Consider the following 16,873-nt stretch of genomic DNA (forward strand, 5'->3'; position numbering starts at 1 on the left):
TTTGATTTTTGAGTGTATAGACTACAATAGCCTAACTTAATACTCCTTTAGATAAGAATATAATTCATTGTTAATTAATTCATTTTTTTAAAAATAATTATTTAAAAATTTGATTTTATAAAAAAATTTGCATCTTTTTTATTATATTTTTAAATATAATAAATATAATATTTAATTCATTTAAAATATTTTTATTAATTATTCAAGTGAAATATAATAAAGCAAGAATATATTTGAGAAGATATGCAAAACCCGTCCAATGTTTTTTTTTTTTTTTTTTTGGGGTGGGGGCGTGTGGTTAGAGCAGCAACGCATCTAACTATCTAAGGAGCCCGTGTTGCGCGCAACGATTTCAAACCCATACTTCGAAGTTCGGAATTGTAGTTATGATTCGTTGAGGCGCTTCCAATTCGTTGTGGGGAAAAAGTGGATGCCTGCCTATTGTTTCACGGGTTTTCGTCTTCCTTCTTTCTCCAAAATCTCTTCTCATCTTCAATCTCGTAAAAACTGTTCTCTACCTTTGCCAGCTCAGGTTGAATTTCCCTGGAAAAATGACCCACAACCCATTTTCGATGATTCTTTGCTCCTCCATTATCTATCTAAACGCTGGCATCAGGAAGCACGAAACTTTCTTGAAACAACCCACCGTGCAGACCTCCATAAACAGCTTATTCTCTGGACTTCGTTGGTTTCCAAGTTCTCGCGAGAGGGCTATGTGGACGAGGCTCGAGTCTTGTTTGACATCATGCCTCGTAGAAATATTGTTACTTACAATGCCATGTTGTCGGGTTATCTACAATCTGGTAGGCTGAATGAAGCTTGTAAGTTTTTTAAACAGATGCCATATAAGAATGTTGTTTCGTGGACTTCGATACTTAGCGGGTTGGCTGATTCTGGGAGGATTGGAGATGCAAGGAAGGTGTTTGGTGTAATGCTTGAGAGGAATGTTGTTTCCTGGAATTCATTAGTTACCGGGTTGATTAGTAATGGAAGGTTGGAGGAAGCAAGACAGGTGTTTGACCAAATTCCTGACAAAAATATGGTTTCTTGGAATGCTATGATTTCAGGTTACGCCAAAAACGATAGGATGGAAGAAGCAAGAATTTTGTTTGATGAGATGAAATACAAGAATGTGATAACTTGGACTAGCATGATATCTGGTTATTGTCGTGTTGGCAATGTGGGAGAGGCTCATAGTTTATTCTGGTCAATGCCGGAGAAAAATGTTGTTTCTTGGACAGCCATGATTAGTGGGTTCACTTGGAATGGCTTGTATGAAGAGGCCTTGTTGCTTTTTCAGAGAATGAGATTTTCTGATGCACAACCAAATGGAGAAACCTTCATTTCTCTGGCTTATGCATGTGCAAGGTTAGGTTTTTCGTGTCTTGGCAAGCAGTTACATGCTCAGATGCTCATTAAAGGCTGTGATCGAGATGATTTTGATGGGAGGTTATGTAGAAGTCTCATTCAGATGTACTCTGTCTTTGGTCTTATGGATTTTGCAAACAAGATCTTTGACAAGAATTCGACTAACTATGATAGTCAGTCTGTCAATTCTATGATTAATGGTTATATTAAGATTGGTCAGTTACACAAGGCTCGAATTCTGTTTGATAAGATTCCCATCCAAAACAGAATTGCATGGACTTGCATGATTACTGGCTATTTTAATGCAGGGGAAATATTACAGGCCTGGCATATATTTGAGACCATGCCTGACAGAGACGCCATTGCATGGGCTTCAATGATTTATGGTTATGTTCAGAACGAGCTTATTCCTGAAGCCACGAGCTTATTTGCAGAAATGAGGTCTCAGGGTGTTTCGCCTCTAAATTCAACATACTCTGTTCTTTTTGGAGCCATGGGTGCGATGGCATATCTTGACCAGGGACGGCAGCTTCATGGATTGAAGATAAAAACAGTATACGAGTATGATTTAATTCTCGAGAATTCCTTAATTTCAATGTACGCAAAGTGTGGGGAGATAGGTGATGCATATAACGTATTCTCTAACATGACTTACAGGGACATAGTTTCTTGGAACTCCATGATCATGGGCCTTTCAGATCATGGGATGTCCAGTGAAACTTTAAAGGTGTATGAAACCATGCTTGAGCTTGGAATTTACCCAGATTCTGTAACTTTTCTGGGCATCCTGACAGCATGTGGTAATGCAGGGCTTGTTGACAAAGGCTGGGAATTATTCAGTACCATGACTAATGATTATGCACTTCAACCTGGTTTGGGGCATTGCATTAGTATGATCAATCTTCTAGGTCGAGCAGGAAAGGTGAAGGAAGCTGAGGAGTTTGTCTTCAAGCTGCCTATCGAATCAAATCGTGACATTTGGGGGGCACTGCTTGGGGTATGCGGGTTGAGCAAAACAGATTCAAATGTTGCCAAGCATGCAGCCAAACGACTCTTTGAGTTGGATCCTGTTAATGCTGCGGGCTATGTGACACTTTGTAATATTTGTGCAGTGAGTGGTATGCACATTGAGGAGACAAAGTTGAGGAGAAAAATGAGTTTGAAAGGAGTGATGAAGACGCCTGGTTGTAGTTGGATCATCTTGAGGGGGAGAGTTCATATATTCTTATCAGGAGATAGATTGAATCCACAAGTGGAAGAGATGCTATTTCTATTATCTGGAAATGAGATAGACTGAAGCCACAAGTGGAATCGAAATGAGGTTGAATGGTGTGAAAAGGCAGGAATCCAACTTCAAACTTTATTGAAAGTTGAAACAGCTCAATAAGGCTATTTTGATAAGTTCTAAACAGAATACTTGTAATTTGTTTGCACCTGGACGGGACAGAATTGAACACACCTGGAGAGAAACTGAAGTCATATACTTGAGGATGTGTTTCAGAACACTAATGGAGGTTTTTCCTCGATTGGTTACAGGAAGAAGCTGGCTCGGATGCTTCTTTTTGACAGGAGTGCCAACATTGACCATGAGAGAAGTATTTTGAAGTTAATGTAACAGTAAGATATTCTTTATTAAATTGAATTAAAAACTCACAAAATGTGCTAAATTCAAATTACCCGTGCGTTGCTAATGATCCACATATTTTGACTTGGTATTGGGCAGCCTAGGTGGCTTTCAATTTATCACATTACATTGAATTGTGCTCTAATTGTCCATGCAGCTATATATTATACATAGTTGGTCATCCTTTATTGAACCGTAACATGCAGTTCAATTTGTAATGTCATGCCAAAGCTACGTGAGAAATTCTGGTTGCATCCATGCTTCTGTTATATGGTAAATGAGGTTGTGTACAGCTCATTCTATTTCAAATTTTATTCTTTTTATTAAATTTTAATTTTTATATTAAATGAAAGAAGGTAAGCAAATGATATCAAAATTTTAACTATCAATCATATAAAATAATATTTTAATTTAAGAAAGACAAAATAAAATAATATAATGATTTGTCGAGAGTTACATTGAAGGACAGTATTCCCAAGACTGGGGTTAGTTCAAATCCATGCAAATCCATGTTTATGTGGCCTCCTCTCTGGCAGGAGTGCCAACATTGACCTTGGGATAAGTATCTTGAAGTTAATGAAACAGTAAGATATCTTTATTAATTTGAATTAAAAACTCACAAAATGTGCTAAATTCAAATTACCTGTGTGTTGCTAATAATCCGCATGTTTTGATTTGGTAAGTGCAGCCCAGTGTGGCTTTTCTTTTCTGGCCAGATATGAATGTACTTGGCTTGAGGTGGCTTTCATAAATTGGACTTGGACTCGTTCAAGTCCAGTCCTCTATCTCCCACTTTCGTGTATTGAAATGACTAGGATTTAAACTAGTAATCTATATATGCATTAACTGCCTGGCTTTTTAATTCCTGAATATATTCCACGCTAAAAATCCTCGACATACCATTACAGCTTTGAGATATGGGTTTGAACAGTGCAGCGCATTTGAAACTGGTATTGCTGGTCTGCACGGTGGCTGCAGCTGCGGCCGAGGATTGCAACCGCCGGTGCGGGAACGTGAGCATCCCGTATCCCTTTGGCATAAGCGATGACTGCTACATAGACGAAAGGTTCATCATCAACTGCACAACCACCACGTCCTCATCCGGACAACCCATAGCGCATCTGAGGGGTGGCGTCATACCAGTTCTCAACATCTCCGTCGACCCTCCTGAATTGATCGTCTCGGCGAACGTTACCAACCAGTGCTACGATTCTGATTTTACATGGAACTCCAATTGGATAAGCTTCGAAAAGTTCTCTATATCAAACCCCAAGAACAGGTTCACTGTGGTGGGCTGTGACACTGACGCATACATCAGAGACTTGACGGGAAGCAGGTTCCAAACTGGCTGCACGTTGAGTTGCAACAAGAAAAGCTTCGAGGACTGGTCGTGCTCTGGCGTGGGATGCTGCCAGACCGGTTTCCCCAAAGCCATAAGGAACTATACCATCAACATTACTAGTTTTGGCGGCTACAAGGACGTCAAGGACTTTAACCCTTGCGGATATGCATTTCTTTCTCAGAACGGATCCTTCAACTTTTCCCCTCAAGCCCTCCTTAATCTGAGCGGCGCAACACAGTTTCCCGTCGTTCTGGATTGGGCTGTCGGCGATCAGACATGCAATGAAGCCAAGAAAAATACAAGCAGCTATGCCTGCAAGCAGAACAGCAGATGCCAAGACTCAGTAAGTGGTATTGGGTACCAATGCTCGTGTGAGCTTGGGTTCCAAGGCAACCCCTACCTCTCTGACCCCGAGACAGGCTGTAAAGGTCAGTTACTTAACTTTCAACCACGTTTGTTGATATGTTTAGGTTGTGTGTGTGAGAGAGAGATAGAGAGACCACACAGTAGCATTCAGCTTAATTGCCACTTTCCCTGCATGTTCTCACGCCCAAAAATATATAATAAGCTCGTCCTCTAAGTTTGTTTGAGATATATATGGCATCTGATGGTACAAGATTTTGAATTTTCGGTGATTATTAGAGAAATATATGATCAGATATTAGAGATTAATTTTGCAGATGTTAATGAGTACGAGGGAGATAATGGGTGCAGCAGGAGATGCCACAATGTGGGAGGCAATTATACGTGTTCCTGTCCGCTGGGATACAGAGGCGATGGCTATAAAGACTGATCAGGCTGCAAATTCCCTGTCATGCAAATTTCATTGGGTAAGAACAGTGAACCCTTGACTTTTGACTTACCTTAGTCCTTAGCCAATTCATCCTACACAGGTCAGTAGTTATTTTTATCCTTAAGTTATATACAAAAATTACAAATGATTTTAAATTTAATTATGGATTAATTTTATTTTTAACTTTAAAATTCCTTTTGTCATTACCCTAATACTAAAAACATTTAATGTCTATTAGTCATCAGTAGGGCTTATTATTTTTTTTAAATTTTTTATAAAGTTAAAGGTCATTTTTACCTTTCAACTTTTATTCATAGGGTTAGTGGACACCTTCAACTCAAACATTTGATAATAAAAAAAATTAAAAAATATAATGTGAAGCTCACTAATAGTAAAAAAATGTTGGGTCATGGAGAAGAAAAACTTTAAAGTTGAAGAATAAAATTGACTCATAATTGAGTTTAAAGTTATTTGTAACTTTTTATGTATAGTTTAGGAACAAAAATAACCCTTCACCCAATTTTTTACCATATTCAATTGCAATCATGCGCATTCAAGAAATACCACATCATATATTAGATGTAAATTTTAATCAGAGGGCGGTTCAAAATAATTTAATATCCGTAATTAATTTTTAAAGAAATTACGCACACATACATACATTATAAGCGATTGATTTTTGGATTCTACAGGCCGGCCGGCCGGTTTAAACAATCTTGGCATTATAATTTAGGGATATACATATAGCTAAATGTTGTAAAATTCAATTAACAGATCAGCAGCAGCTTTATAATTAATGACATGTCCCTATCTTTATAATTTGTTTATGCGGTGTCCCATTGGTTAACTTGCATGCCGTCCTGTCAGTATTTAGAGAAACAATGTTTGTTTTAATTTATTCAAAGGATTACCAAAATGAATTTGTCTTTCTTTCTTTTTTATAATTTTAATTCTTTCTTCGACTGAAGGAGAAGACTCGGGGAGGTAGAGAAAGGGGGAGTGTGGCCAACGGACCATATATACATCACAATGGATCCGCACACAACCTTTATCTCTCTCCCCAAAAGATTTTCTCAAGAGAGAACACCATGATAATGGGCCAGATAAGGATTAATTAATGGGAAGTAAACGAAGCACTAGCATTTAGAGTTCAAAACTATGGTCACCAATTGACAAACTCAACCTTTGGATTAATATTTTGAGCGACATTTATTTGTAGGCGTTTCTATAGGTTTGCTTGTTGTCTTCACATTGGTGTCTACATTGTGTTGGGGACACAAGCAAAGAGCATTGAAACAACTTAGGAGAAGATATTTTGAGCAAAATGGAGGAAATATGCTGCATCAACTTTATCAAACAACAAGGATACATTAATAGAACTAAGATATTTACTGAAGAGGAGCTCAAAAATGCCACAAACAACTTCAATGAAACTAGAATCCTTGGTCATGGAGGATAAGGCACAGTTTACAAAGGCATATTATCAGATAACACACTAGTTGCCGTTAGAAAGTCTAGAGTTGGGGGTGATCCTAGACAAATTAAGGATTTTATTAATGAAGTGGCTGTACTTTTCTAAATTAACCATAGGAATGTGGTTAAACTTTTGGGATGTTGTCATGAAACTGAAGTTCCTTTGTTAGTTTATGAGTTTGTGGACAATGGCACCCTTCTTGACCATATAAACCCACAAAAGAACGAGCACTTACTTCCATAGGAGACTCAATTAAGGATTGCATCAGAAACAGCTGAAGCTATTTTATATTTACACTCTGCTACTTCTATTCCAATCATTCATCGGGACATTAAATCTACCAACATACTATTAGATCACAGTCACAAAGTAGAAGTTTCGGATTTTGGAGCTTCAAGGCTTGTTCCTCTTGATGAAACTCAAGTTATTACTGTAGTTCAAGGAACTTTAGGATATTTGGATCCAGAGTACCTTCTTAAAGGGCAATTAAATGAAAAAAGTGATGTTTATAGCTTTGGGATTGTACTTGTGGAGCTAATCACCGGAAATAAAGCAGTTGAATTCAATAGGCAAGAAGAACAAAGAAATTTGGCTATGTACTTTGCAACTTCAATGAAAGAAGACAACTTATGGGAGATTCTTGACAAGCGAGTGTTGGAATAAAAGAATGCAGAATAACTAAAGGAAGTTGCTTTCTTAGCGAGGAGGTGTATTAGAGTTAATGTAGAGGAAAGGCCAACTATGAAAGAATTAGCAATGGAATTAGAGGGTTTGATTTCTCACGGAAAGCATCCTTGGGTGAAGAGAGAGGATATGATGTCTGAAGATTGCGAGCGCTTGCTTGATAATGTAGTTGATGAATATGGGATTGCTAGCGCTAGCACTTCAATTGGCTATGATAGCATACAAAAACAAATAGCATTTGAGATTGCATATGTGCGATGATTATTTAATGTTAATATTTTTTTGTGTTTGCTAGTTAAAAAATATAAGATTGAAAATGGTAGAGTTGTTGTTGGTAATGTTACTAAAGCATTAGAAGATCAATGAGTCTTTTAAAAGTAGGCCCTCTTAACTTTTAATTTTGTTTTCTCTTGATCCTTTTACATTTAATTTTTTTTATCTTGCTCTTTTTACATTTATTAGTATCTACTTCAAGTGTATATATCATGTCTATATTGAGCCTTGCATTGGGTGAATTTTCTTTTTTTCTTTTTTTTGGGTATGAAGAGGGTGAAAGTTGATATGATGGTAAAAGCTATAGTGAAATTGAGGTTTCATTTGATTATTAAAAAAAATAAAATGAAATAAATTAAAAAAAGATAAAAATAAATTAAATCATCCTTTCTCTTATGGTGAACATGATGAAACTCATTAATATATGAGTTTGTGGACAATGGTACCCTTATTGAAGAACAAAAATCCGACAACTTGGACTCGTTCAAGTTCTCCCCATCTCTCACTTGATGAGAAAAATTAAGAGACGCTCTCTACAACTACAAGTGGGAATACGGGCGAGCCCGACACTTAAGAGCCTAGCTCTTATGGGCTCAGCCCTTAAGGGCCTAGGCCCTTGAGCTCGGTTATTTATTTTTAGTTCCTTTTTTAATCTCGGCCCTTATGTAAAGGGCTCAAGGTTGGGCCTGAAAGCCCTGTTAAAAAAAATAAAATAAAATAAAATAAAATTAAATATTATAAATTAATTAAAATATTTTGAAATTTAAAAAATTAAAATTCACACAATATTTTAAAAATTAAACAATATATTTAGAAATCTAAACAATACACATTCATCAATCAAAACCCAAATCCTCTTCATCCTCATCATCTATAAATAAAACATTAGATCTCTCGAATATAAATGTACTTATTGAAGAATGGAGGTGGAGGTAGAAATTCAATGTTAATTACCTTTACAACTTCTTCTTCATCATTTACAATAAATATTAATCAAATTATGTCATTATCAATCAAATATATGTATGTATGTATGTATATATATAATAATCGGCTTATCAGGGTTTGGAGGGCCTCCCGGGCCCGAGCCCTTTTTCACAAGGCTTATCAGGGTCAGGGTCAAGCCCTCAAGCTTGGTTCCTTTGAAAAAAAAATAACTTTCAAAACCCAAACCTTTATTTAAATAGGGCCTACAAACCTGAGCTGGCCTTTATTCTCAGCTCTACTCGCATATATTGGCTACCTAGCTCTGAGTTCCTGAATATTTTCCACACCAAAAATCCTGATGATGGGTTTGAATAATGCAACGCTCTTGAAACTGGTATTGCTGATCTGCACTGTGGCGGCGGCGGCGGCGGCACAAACGAAACCGGGATGCGTCACCACGTGTGGGAACGTGATCATTCCCTATCCCTTTGGCACGAGCGAGAACTGCTACATAGATGAATGGTTCATTCTCAACTGCACAACCATGACGTCCCCATCTGGACAAGCCACAACACAACTGATTTACGGCTCTAACATGCCAGTTCTGAATATTTCCCTGGATCCTCCTGAATTCACCGTCTTGTTAGACGTTACCAATCACTGCTTTGATTCCAGCTTTACAGTCTACTCCAGTTGGATGTGGTTCGAGAAGTTTTCTAAACACCAAGAACAGATTCACGGTGGTGGGCCGTGACACCGCCGCTTCCATCAGCGACTTGACCGGAAGCGGATTTCATACTGGCTGCATGTTGAGTTGCAGTAACAACAACTTCGAGTTTGAAGATGGATCGTGTTCAGGTGTGGGATGCTGCCAGACCGGTTTCCCCAGAGCTATCAGGAATTATACCATCAATCTGACTAGTTTTGATAACTACAAGAACGTGAGGGACTTCAACCGTTGCGGCTACGCTATCCTTTCCCAGGACGGATCCTTCAACTTCTCCTCTCGAGACCTCCTCGATCTGAGCGGCAGAACACAGTTTCCAGTGGTTGTGGATTGGGCTGTGGGGGATCGGACATGCGACGAAGCCCAGAAAAATACGAGAGCTATGCCTGTAAGCACAACAGCAGATGCCAAGGCTCGGTAAGTGGCGTTGGGTACCAGTGCTTGTGTAAAGCTGGGTTCCAAGGCAACCCCTATGTTTCTGACCCCGGCACAGGCTGTAAAGGCTAGATTCTTTTAGGTTATTCAAGTATTGGATCTGGAGTGCTTATGTGAAATTTTCATATCAATAAAATTAGGCTTAATAACATTGATATAATAAAAGGAAAATAATTCATAAACTTAAGTTCTGATTTTAAATTAATATGTTTTGTCCTTTTATCAATCTTATTTATTTGTTCTCTTCCCTCTTTTTCAGACGGTATCTTTCCGTCACTAACAATTTTGAAACAAATCCAGCCTCCTTAATTTCAACTTTATTCACCAAGAAATACGATAAGGTTGTTGATTAAATTTGCAGATATTAATGAGTGCGAAGGACAGAATCGGTGCAGTAGGAGATGCCAGAATGTGGAAGGCAATTATACGTGTTCTTGTCCGCCAGGATTTAGGGGCGACGGCTACAAAAACGGATCAGGCTGCAAATCCCTTGTCATGCAAATTTCAGTAGGTCAGATTTACTGTAAATCTTCTCGTTCGGCATCCATCCTCTAAGTTTTTACCATGTATTCAATTGCAATCACATTCAAGAAATATCATCATAGATTAGATGTAAATTTTAATTAGAGGGTGGTTCAAAATAATTTAATATCCTTAATTTTTAAAGGAATTATATATATATATATATATATATAGCTAACCGATTGCTTTGGATTAAAAAAAATATAATCTGAATTTCTGAATAAAAATAAAAGGTAACTGACCGGCCGGTTTAAACAATTTTGGCATTATATTTTAAGGATACACACACACATATATATAGCTAAATGTTGTAAAAGTCAATTAACAGATCAGCAGCTTTATAATTAATGACATATGTCCTATCTTTATTTAAGCTGTGTCAATCGCATCGAAACAATTTGTTTAAACCTCCTGTCAGTGTTTAGAGAAATAGTGTTTGTTTTAATTTATTCAAAGGATTACCAAAATGAGTTTGTCTTTCTTTCTTTTTTATAATTTTTATTCTTTCTTTGACCGAAGGAGAAGTCTTGGGGGAAGTAGAGAAAGGGGGAGTGTGGCCATACATCACGATGGGCCCACACACACATCTCTCTCCCCAAAAGACTCTCTCAAGAGAGAATCACAAGGATATTGGGCCAGCTGGAGATGATGGATTAATGGGAAGTAAACGAAGCGCACTAGCATTAATTTGTTATGGTCATCAATTGACAAACACATCCTTTGTATCAATATTTTGAGCAACATTTGTTTGCATGCATTTCAATAGGTTTGCTTGTTGTCTTCACGTTGGTCTCTACATTGTGTTGCGGACACACGCAAAGAGCACTGAAACAACTTAGGAGAAGATATTTCGAGCAAAATGGAGGAAATGTGCTGCAGCAACTTCATCAACAACAAGGGCACATTGATAGAACCAATATATTTACTGAAGAGGAGCTCAAAAATGCCAAAAACAACTTTGGTAAAACTAGAATCCTTGGTTGTGGTCTCGTGGAGGACAAGGCACCGTTTACAAAAGTATATTACCAAATAACACACTTGTTGCCATTAAAAAGTCTAGAGTAGGAGGGGATCCTGAACAAATCAAGGATTTTATTAATGAAGTGGCTATACTTTTCCAAATCAATCATAGGAATGTGGTTAAACTTTTGAAATGTTGTCTTGAAACTGAAGTTCCTTTATTAGCTTATGAGATTGTGGACAATGGCACCCTTTTTGACCATATAGTCTCACAAAAGAACAAGCACTCTCTTCTATGGAATACTCGAGTAAGGATTGCAGTAAAGGTAGCTAAAGCTATTTCATATTTACATTCTGTTGCTTCTATTCCAATCATCCATTGAGATATTAAATTTGCCAACACACTATTAGATCACAATCACAAAGCAAAAGTTTCAATTTGGAGCTTCAAGACTTGTTCCTTTTGACAAAACTCAAATTACTACTATATATAGTTCAAGGAATTCTAGGATATTTGGATCTGAAGTACCTTCTTACAGGGCAATTAAATGAGAAAAGTGATGTTTATAACTTTGGGGTTGTGCTTGTGGAACTAATCACTGGGAATAAAGTAGTTGAATTCAATAGGCAAGAAGAGCAAAGAAATTTGGCTATGTACTTTGCAACTTCAATGAAGGAAGACAACTTTTGGGAGATTCTTGACAAGCAAGTGTTGGAACAGAAGAATGCAGAACAGCTAAATGAAGTTGCTTTATTAGCAAGGAGGTGTATTAGACTCAATGCAGAGGAAAGACCAACTATGAAAGAAATCGCAATGGAATTAGAGGTCTTGATTTCTCACGAAAAGCATCCTTGGGTGAAGAGAGAGGATATAATATCTGAAGAATTTGAGCACTTATTGCTTGGTCTTGTAATTGATGACTATGGGATTGCTGGTGCTGGCACTTCAATTGGCTATGATAGCATACAAAAACAAATAGCATTAGAGATTGCAGATGGGTGATGATTATTTAATATTAATATTTTCGTGAGTTATTGCCTGTCAAATGTATAATATTGAAAATGGTAGAGTTGTTAATGTTATTACTAAAGCAATAGAAGACCAATGAATCTTTTTAAAGCTGACCCTCTTTTAATTTTTAAATTTTTTTTTCTCCTGATCCTTTTACATTTATTAGTAATTACTTCAAGTATGTATATCATATTCTATATTGAACCTTGCAGAGGGTGAAAGTTTTTTTTGTCTTTTTTGTTTTTGATATAAAGACTGTGAAAGCTATAGTGAAACTAAGTTTATATGTTGGTGAGATTAAGAAACATATCCAATGTCAATTACAAATAATAGCACCCTCCATATATGTAAGCCCCATTCACAAACAAAAAAATAAATTGTCCTATTTAACGAAAGCACATGACTTTTTCAAGTAAGTGCCAGATTAATTACATATTGGGTGTTTCATGATAAATAAAGTTAGATTTTTTTTTTCCTTGACCCAAGTCCCAACAGTTGCGGGAGGTGATCAGTATATATATATATATATATAGCTCTATTTAAATTTTTAAAACTATTTGGAAGAATCAAGATCTTTCCGATCCCTTAAAATAAAAATAAAGTGCAAATATAAAAAAGATATACCTTATTTTACGGGGGGGAAAAATAGTTACTTTTATCTTACCTTACCTCTTAGAAGCTTTATCCCCAAGCTCAGCCACAAAGTTGCAGAAGGTTGACATATATATATATATATATATATATATATGCAGTTTTTAATGTGTTTCTCAACGTGTTTTAAAAGTTCCAGAAATGGATGGCCAAGATGTAGCTCAAATAAATGGTCAAATACATTTTTAATAGTTTTATGACGTGGCACATTATGGACTTTTCGATTATCTGATCGAGCAAGATTTTAGGCCGGCAAGGGAGGCGGAGAATTTTTGCTGCGGAGGCTCCGAGAGTGAAAGCTACTTGTTTTGTTTGACTTTTAAAATGAAATGTGTTATGGCTAAAACTGAAACAATGGCTATTCAAAAGGACACAACGGCTATAATAAGAATTGTACTAAGTAAGTGAAGCATTGAATCCAACAAAGGATCAAATAATGGCAAGTCTGGCTCACAACATGGTGAAGTGGCCTACCTAAGTAAGTATGGTCCTTGAATCCTTTAAAACTCAGAACTATCAGGTGGACCATTGCTTTACACAAAACCATAATCTAAACAAACCAAATTTACTTAAGATAGGGTATGTTGATAGTATAGTCATCTCAAAGCCTTTCTAATGATCGAATTCCTAAGGATTTGGTGTAATGCACACCCTTGGGGTTTGATCCCACGACCTCTCCTATAAAGTGAAGAAGTAGGCAACATTAGTACCATTATGCTGATAGTTTAAGGATAAGATAAGATTGTGTTTAAGATCGTTTGGGTTTAGGAAAAAAGTTTTGATATTTTAAATTTTATGACTTAATTAATATTAGGAAGAAATTATTTCATGAAAATTTGAATTTACCATGTAATTGTTTGAGTAAGAAGAATTTACTCAAAATGAAATAAATTTTGAGGATTTAATATGAAAAAAAAATTTAGGAGGAGAAATTTATAAAGTTGAGAGAGATTAAATAAATAGGATCTTAACTATTTTATTTAAGAAATTATATTTATTTGAATATTATTTAAATTGTATTGAAACCAAATATAATTAAGATTTAATTCTTGATTTTTAAAAGAAACTTAATTAGTAGTAAATAAGTTATACTATAGGATTAAAAGTATTAAAAAAATATGGGTAGAAAGTAAGGTCTGACACACACACATAAGGTGAAAATAAAAATAGGAAAAGAGATAGGATAAAAATAAATAAATAAACACACATACAAAAGCAATATCAGTATAAAAAAATAAAAAAAAAGAAACAAAACAATGATATAGATATATAGGGATATATATATATATATAGACATATACTTTCTTCGTTTAAAAAAGTAAAGCATTTTTAACTGAATCTCACTCCCCAATAAAGTAGTTACCTGCTTTTCAACTAACCCTATCTTTTTATATTTATCCCTATTAAATACCCTACAATAAATATAAAGTTATTATCAATAAGGGTAATGTAAAAAAAGTAATGATTACACCTCGAAACACTAAAAATTTCTTATATTTTTGAACATCCAACTTCTAAAAAAATACCTTATATTTTTTAACGAAGGGAGTATGTTATACCAACGGTGGGCTCATGGCCCACCATTAGAGCTGGTGATTCACAGGGCTATTTTATTGGAGTCAAGCTCAATTTGGGTCGGCCTTAAAGTATCTTATCTTTTTAAAAAACCCATATAGTTAAACCCGACTTTAACTTTTTTTGGCCGAGTTTGGGTTGATTCGTCTGACTTGGCCAAAATAACTAACTCTACTACACATAGAGTTAAAAATTCCAATAGCCGAGCTTATTCGAATCGAGTTTAAAATATCTTACTCCCTTAAAAAATCTCATATGGCCAACCCTACTATAACTCTTTTTAAGAGGATTCAAGCTTACTCAAATTATGCTCTAACCACCATTGGTTGGGCGAGGGTATTATAGATACACTCATCCATATTGTTTTAGTGAAGATACGTGCTTTGGCGCCTAGCAAAAGCTGCAGGATCGTGAGAGAGAGCATCAGCGAGCATTCCGGGTGAGGGAATTTTTAAAGAAGTTATAGTTAGACATTTCAAGAGTGGGTTGAGGTTTTATAAGACTGGGTAAGTGTCATAAAATTCTTGTTCTAGCTAAAATCACTAGTTCTATATTGACTTAAAATTGGAGAACCTTGGATAGAGTTGTTGAGTAGTGACTCAAAGTAATTTTAAGAGCTATAAGAGCTATAGAGATTATTTTTGACCCCTCTAAGGCAATTTATAAATTAAATATCAATGTAAGGAATAAATTATGACTAATTGAAATTTATTTTAATTATTTTGGGATGAAAATTTTATTTATTAGATGTTTAGGACTTATAAAACATGCTCACAATCACTTTAAAGTTAAAAAACTAATGCCTAAAATGATTTAGAGTTGCTTTAATTTGGGGAATATTTGATAAACTCTAAGGTTTGAGATAGACAAAATAAAATGAGTAGAGTGTAACGAAGATAGTTCTAGAATTAAATATAGCTTCAACAAGTACTTTGGATAATTTGAGAGTAATAAATAATTAAATATAAATTTTATGTGACTTTAATTCTTTAAATTATTGTTTTTAGTTGTGTTAAGAGTTTCTAAAGGGACTCCTTACTTCTGCTTCGACATTTGAGTTAGTTGGCGGACCTTTTACAAATAGACTTTAGGTTCTTTGAGTAAACTTGAGCTTAGGTAATTTCTTTTTAAGTTACCTTGTATGCTAGTATGGGTAAATAACTAAACTTTTTTGTATACTAATATCAAATAAAACATAATAGCATGCCTATAATAACATTATGTGAAAACTTAGCCTAGTGGTTAACAAAGTAAATTTCTGGAAACTTTTATGTGAAACTATGGTCAGTAGAAAATCCTTGAAAATTTTATAATTGCTTGTTTGAAATTTCTAGGATTGGATAGACTTGCATGGATCATAATTTGATTGGGTTGAGTTGTTTGAATTGATATAATATATGAAATTTGATAACGCCTATAGAATGATAAATATTGTAAATTTTGAAACATACTTGTGAAAATTATAATTTGATATGGAATATATTGGGACTTTGTTGCTATAAGGTGGCTACAGGTTATGGATTTAAATTGAAGAAATAAGGTTGGGTCATGATCATGCACTTGCCCCCATATGTGGTGTGCACTAGGTAGCTTTGATATGTATTTGAGCTACTCTGATTCCTTTGACCAAGGTTGGGATAAGCTCGGCACCATTTGGGTACTCCTTATAGTCGAAAGGGGGAGGTCGAGGCTTGATAAGGAGCGATGGAGCCTTTGGCCAAGTACCATCTCCTATCGCCTAGAATCTCATCCTGAGATAATAAGGAAGAGATAAAGTGGAATAAAGAAATGATAAAAATATAACTATCATAGAAAAGAATTTTTGAGATATTATTTGGCTTGTTATGTGAAATCAATATAATTGTTATTTGAATATTGAGTGTTATGATATTTTCCTGGGTTGTATGGTTTAGACTTTCTAACATGCTTGTACCCTTTTGAGTTTAATAACGAAGAGGTGTTTATTCCTTTTCAAGCATGCTAACTTTCTTAAATTATGGTTTAACTTTTCTAACATGCTTGTTTGAGATATAATTCTTATATATATATATATATATATATTATGCTTACTCCTTCTTCAAACATATTATCTTATGAAACTGTAATATCATTAAAAAATGTTTATAGATGAATGGTAGCTATTGATTGTGAAAACCCACAATACCGAGTTATTTATTGATATAGGATACACTATAACCTTCAAAAAGTTATTAAGACATTGTCTCACTCTTATGTTAAATGCTGAAGGAACGGCTAGCGGAGGTCCAATAAGGGAACAGGTCTAAAGACAACCAGCTCCTTAAGGAGTATAGTTCAAAGAATTACCTTGCTGCCACATCATAGGAATAGTGCCCTTATTTAATTATTTATTTAATACTTTTGCTTTTGTTTTACTTTGAAATGTATATGTTTCTAAAGATAATTTTTAGCCTTTCTTACTATAGTAGCTTGTAATGCTATTTGAAAACCTTTTTTTGTGATAGTAGAGGCTCATGTTAGTTAAATT

General features: G+C 35.4%; 2 protein-coding genes and 2 pseudogenes across 2 annotated transcripts; all 4 read left to right on the forward strand.

Moving 5' to 3' along the window:
- Positions 1–379: 379 nt before the first annotated feature.
- LOC129308100 (pentatricopeptide repeat-containing protein At1g32415, mitochondrial) lies at positions 380–4,060 on the forward strand. The gene is made up of 2 exons (XM_054949107.1): positions 380–2,985; positions 3,924–4,060. The coding sequence occupies exon 1, from the start codon at positions 431–433 to the stop codon at positions 2,663–2,665; it is 2,235 nt and encodes a 744-aa protein (XP_054805082.1). The 5' UTR covers positions 380–430; the 3' UTR covers positions 2,666–2,985; positions 3,924–4,060.
- Positions 3,581–11,294, forward strand: LOC129308103 (wall-associated receptor kinase 2-like). Its single transcript, XM_054949109.1, has 5 exons — positions 3,581–4,762; positions 5,015–5,164; positions 6,347–9,629; positions 10,009–10,158; positions 10,936–11,294. Exons 1-2 carry the CDS (start codon positions 3,910–3,912, stop codon positions 5,125–5,127), a joined length of 966 nt encoding a protein of 321 aa, XP_054805084.1. The 5' UTR covers positions 3,581–3,909; the 3' UTR covers positions 5,128–5,164; positions 6,347–9,629; positions 10,009–10,158; positions 10,936–11,294.
- On the forward strand, positions 6,452–7,546 carry LOC129308102 (wall-associated receptor kinase 5-like; annotated as a pseudogene).
- On the forward strand, positions 10,739–12,248 carry LOC129308819 (wall-associated receptor kinase 3-like; annotated as a pseudogene).
- The last annotated feature ends 4,625 nt before the right edge of the window (positions 12,249–16,873 follow it).

The sequence above is a fragment of the Prosopis cineraria genome, unplaced genomic scaffold, assembly GCF_029017545.1.
Source record: "Prosopis cineraria cultivar Desert tree isolate PC_DT_omini unplaced genomic scaffold, ASM2901754v1 PC4, whole genome shotgun sequence".
NCBI classification, from domain to species: domain Eukaryota; kingdom Viridiplantae; phylum Streptophyta; class Magnoliopsida; order Fabales; family Fabaceae; genus Prosopis; species Prosopis cineraria.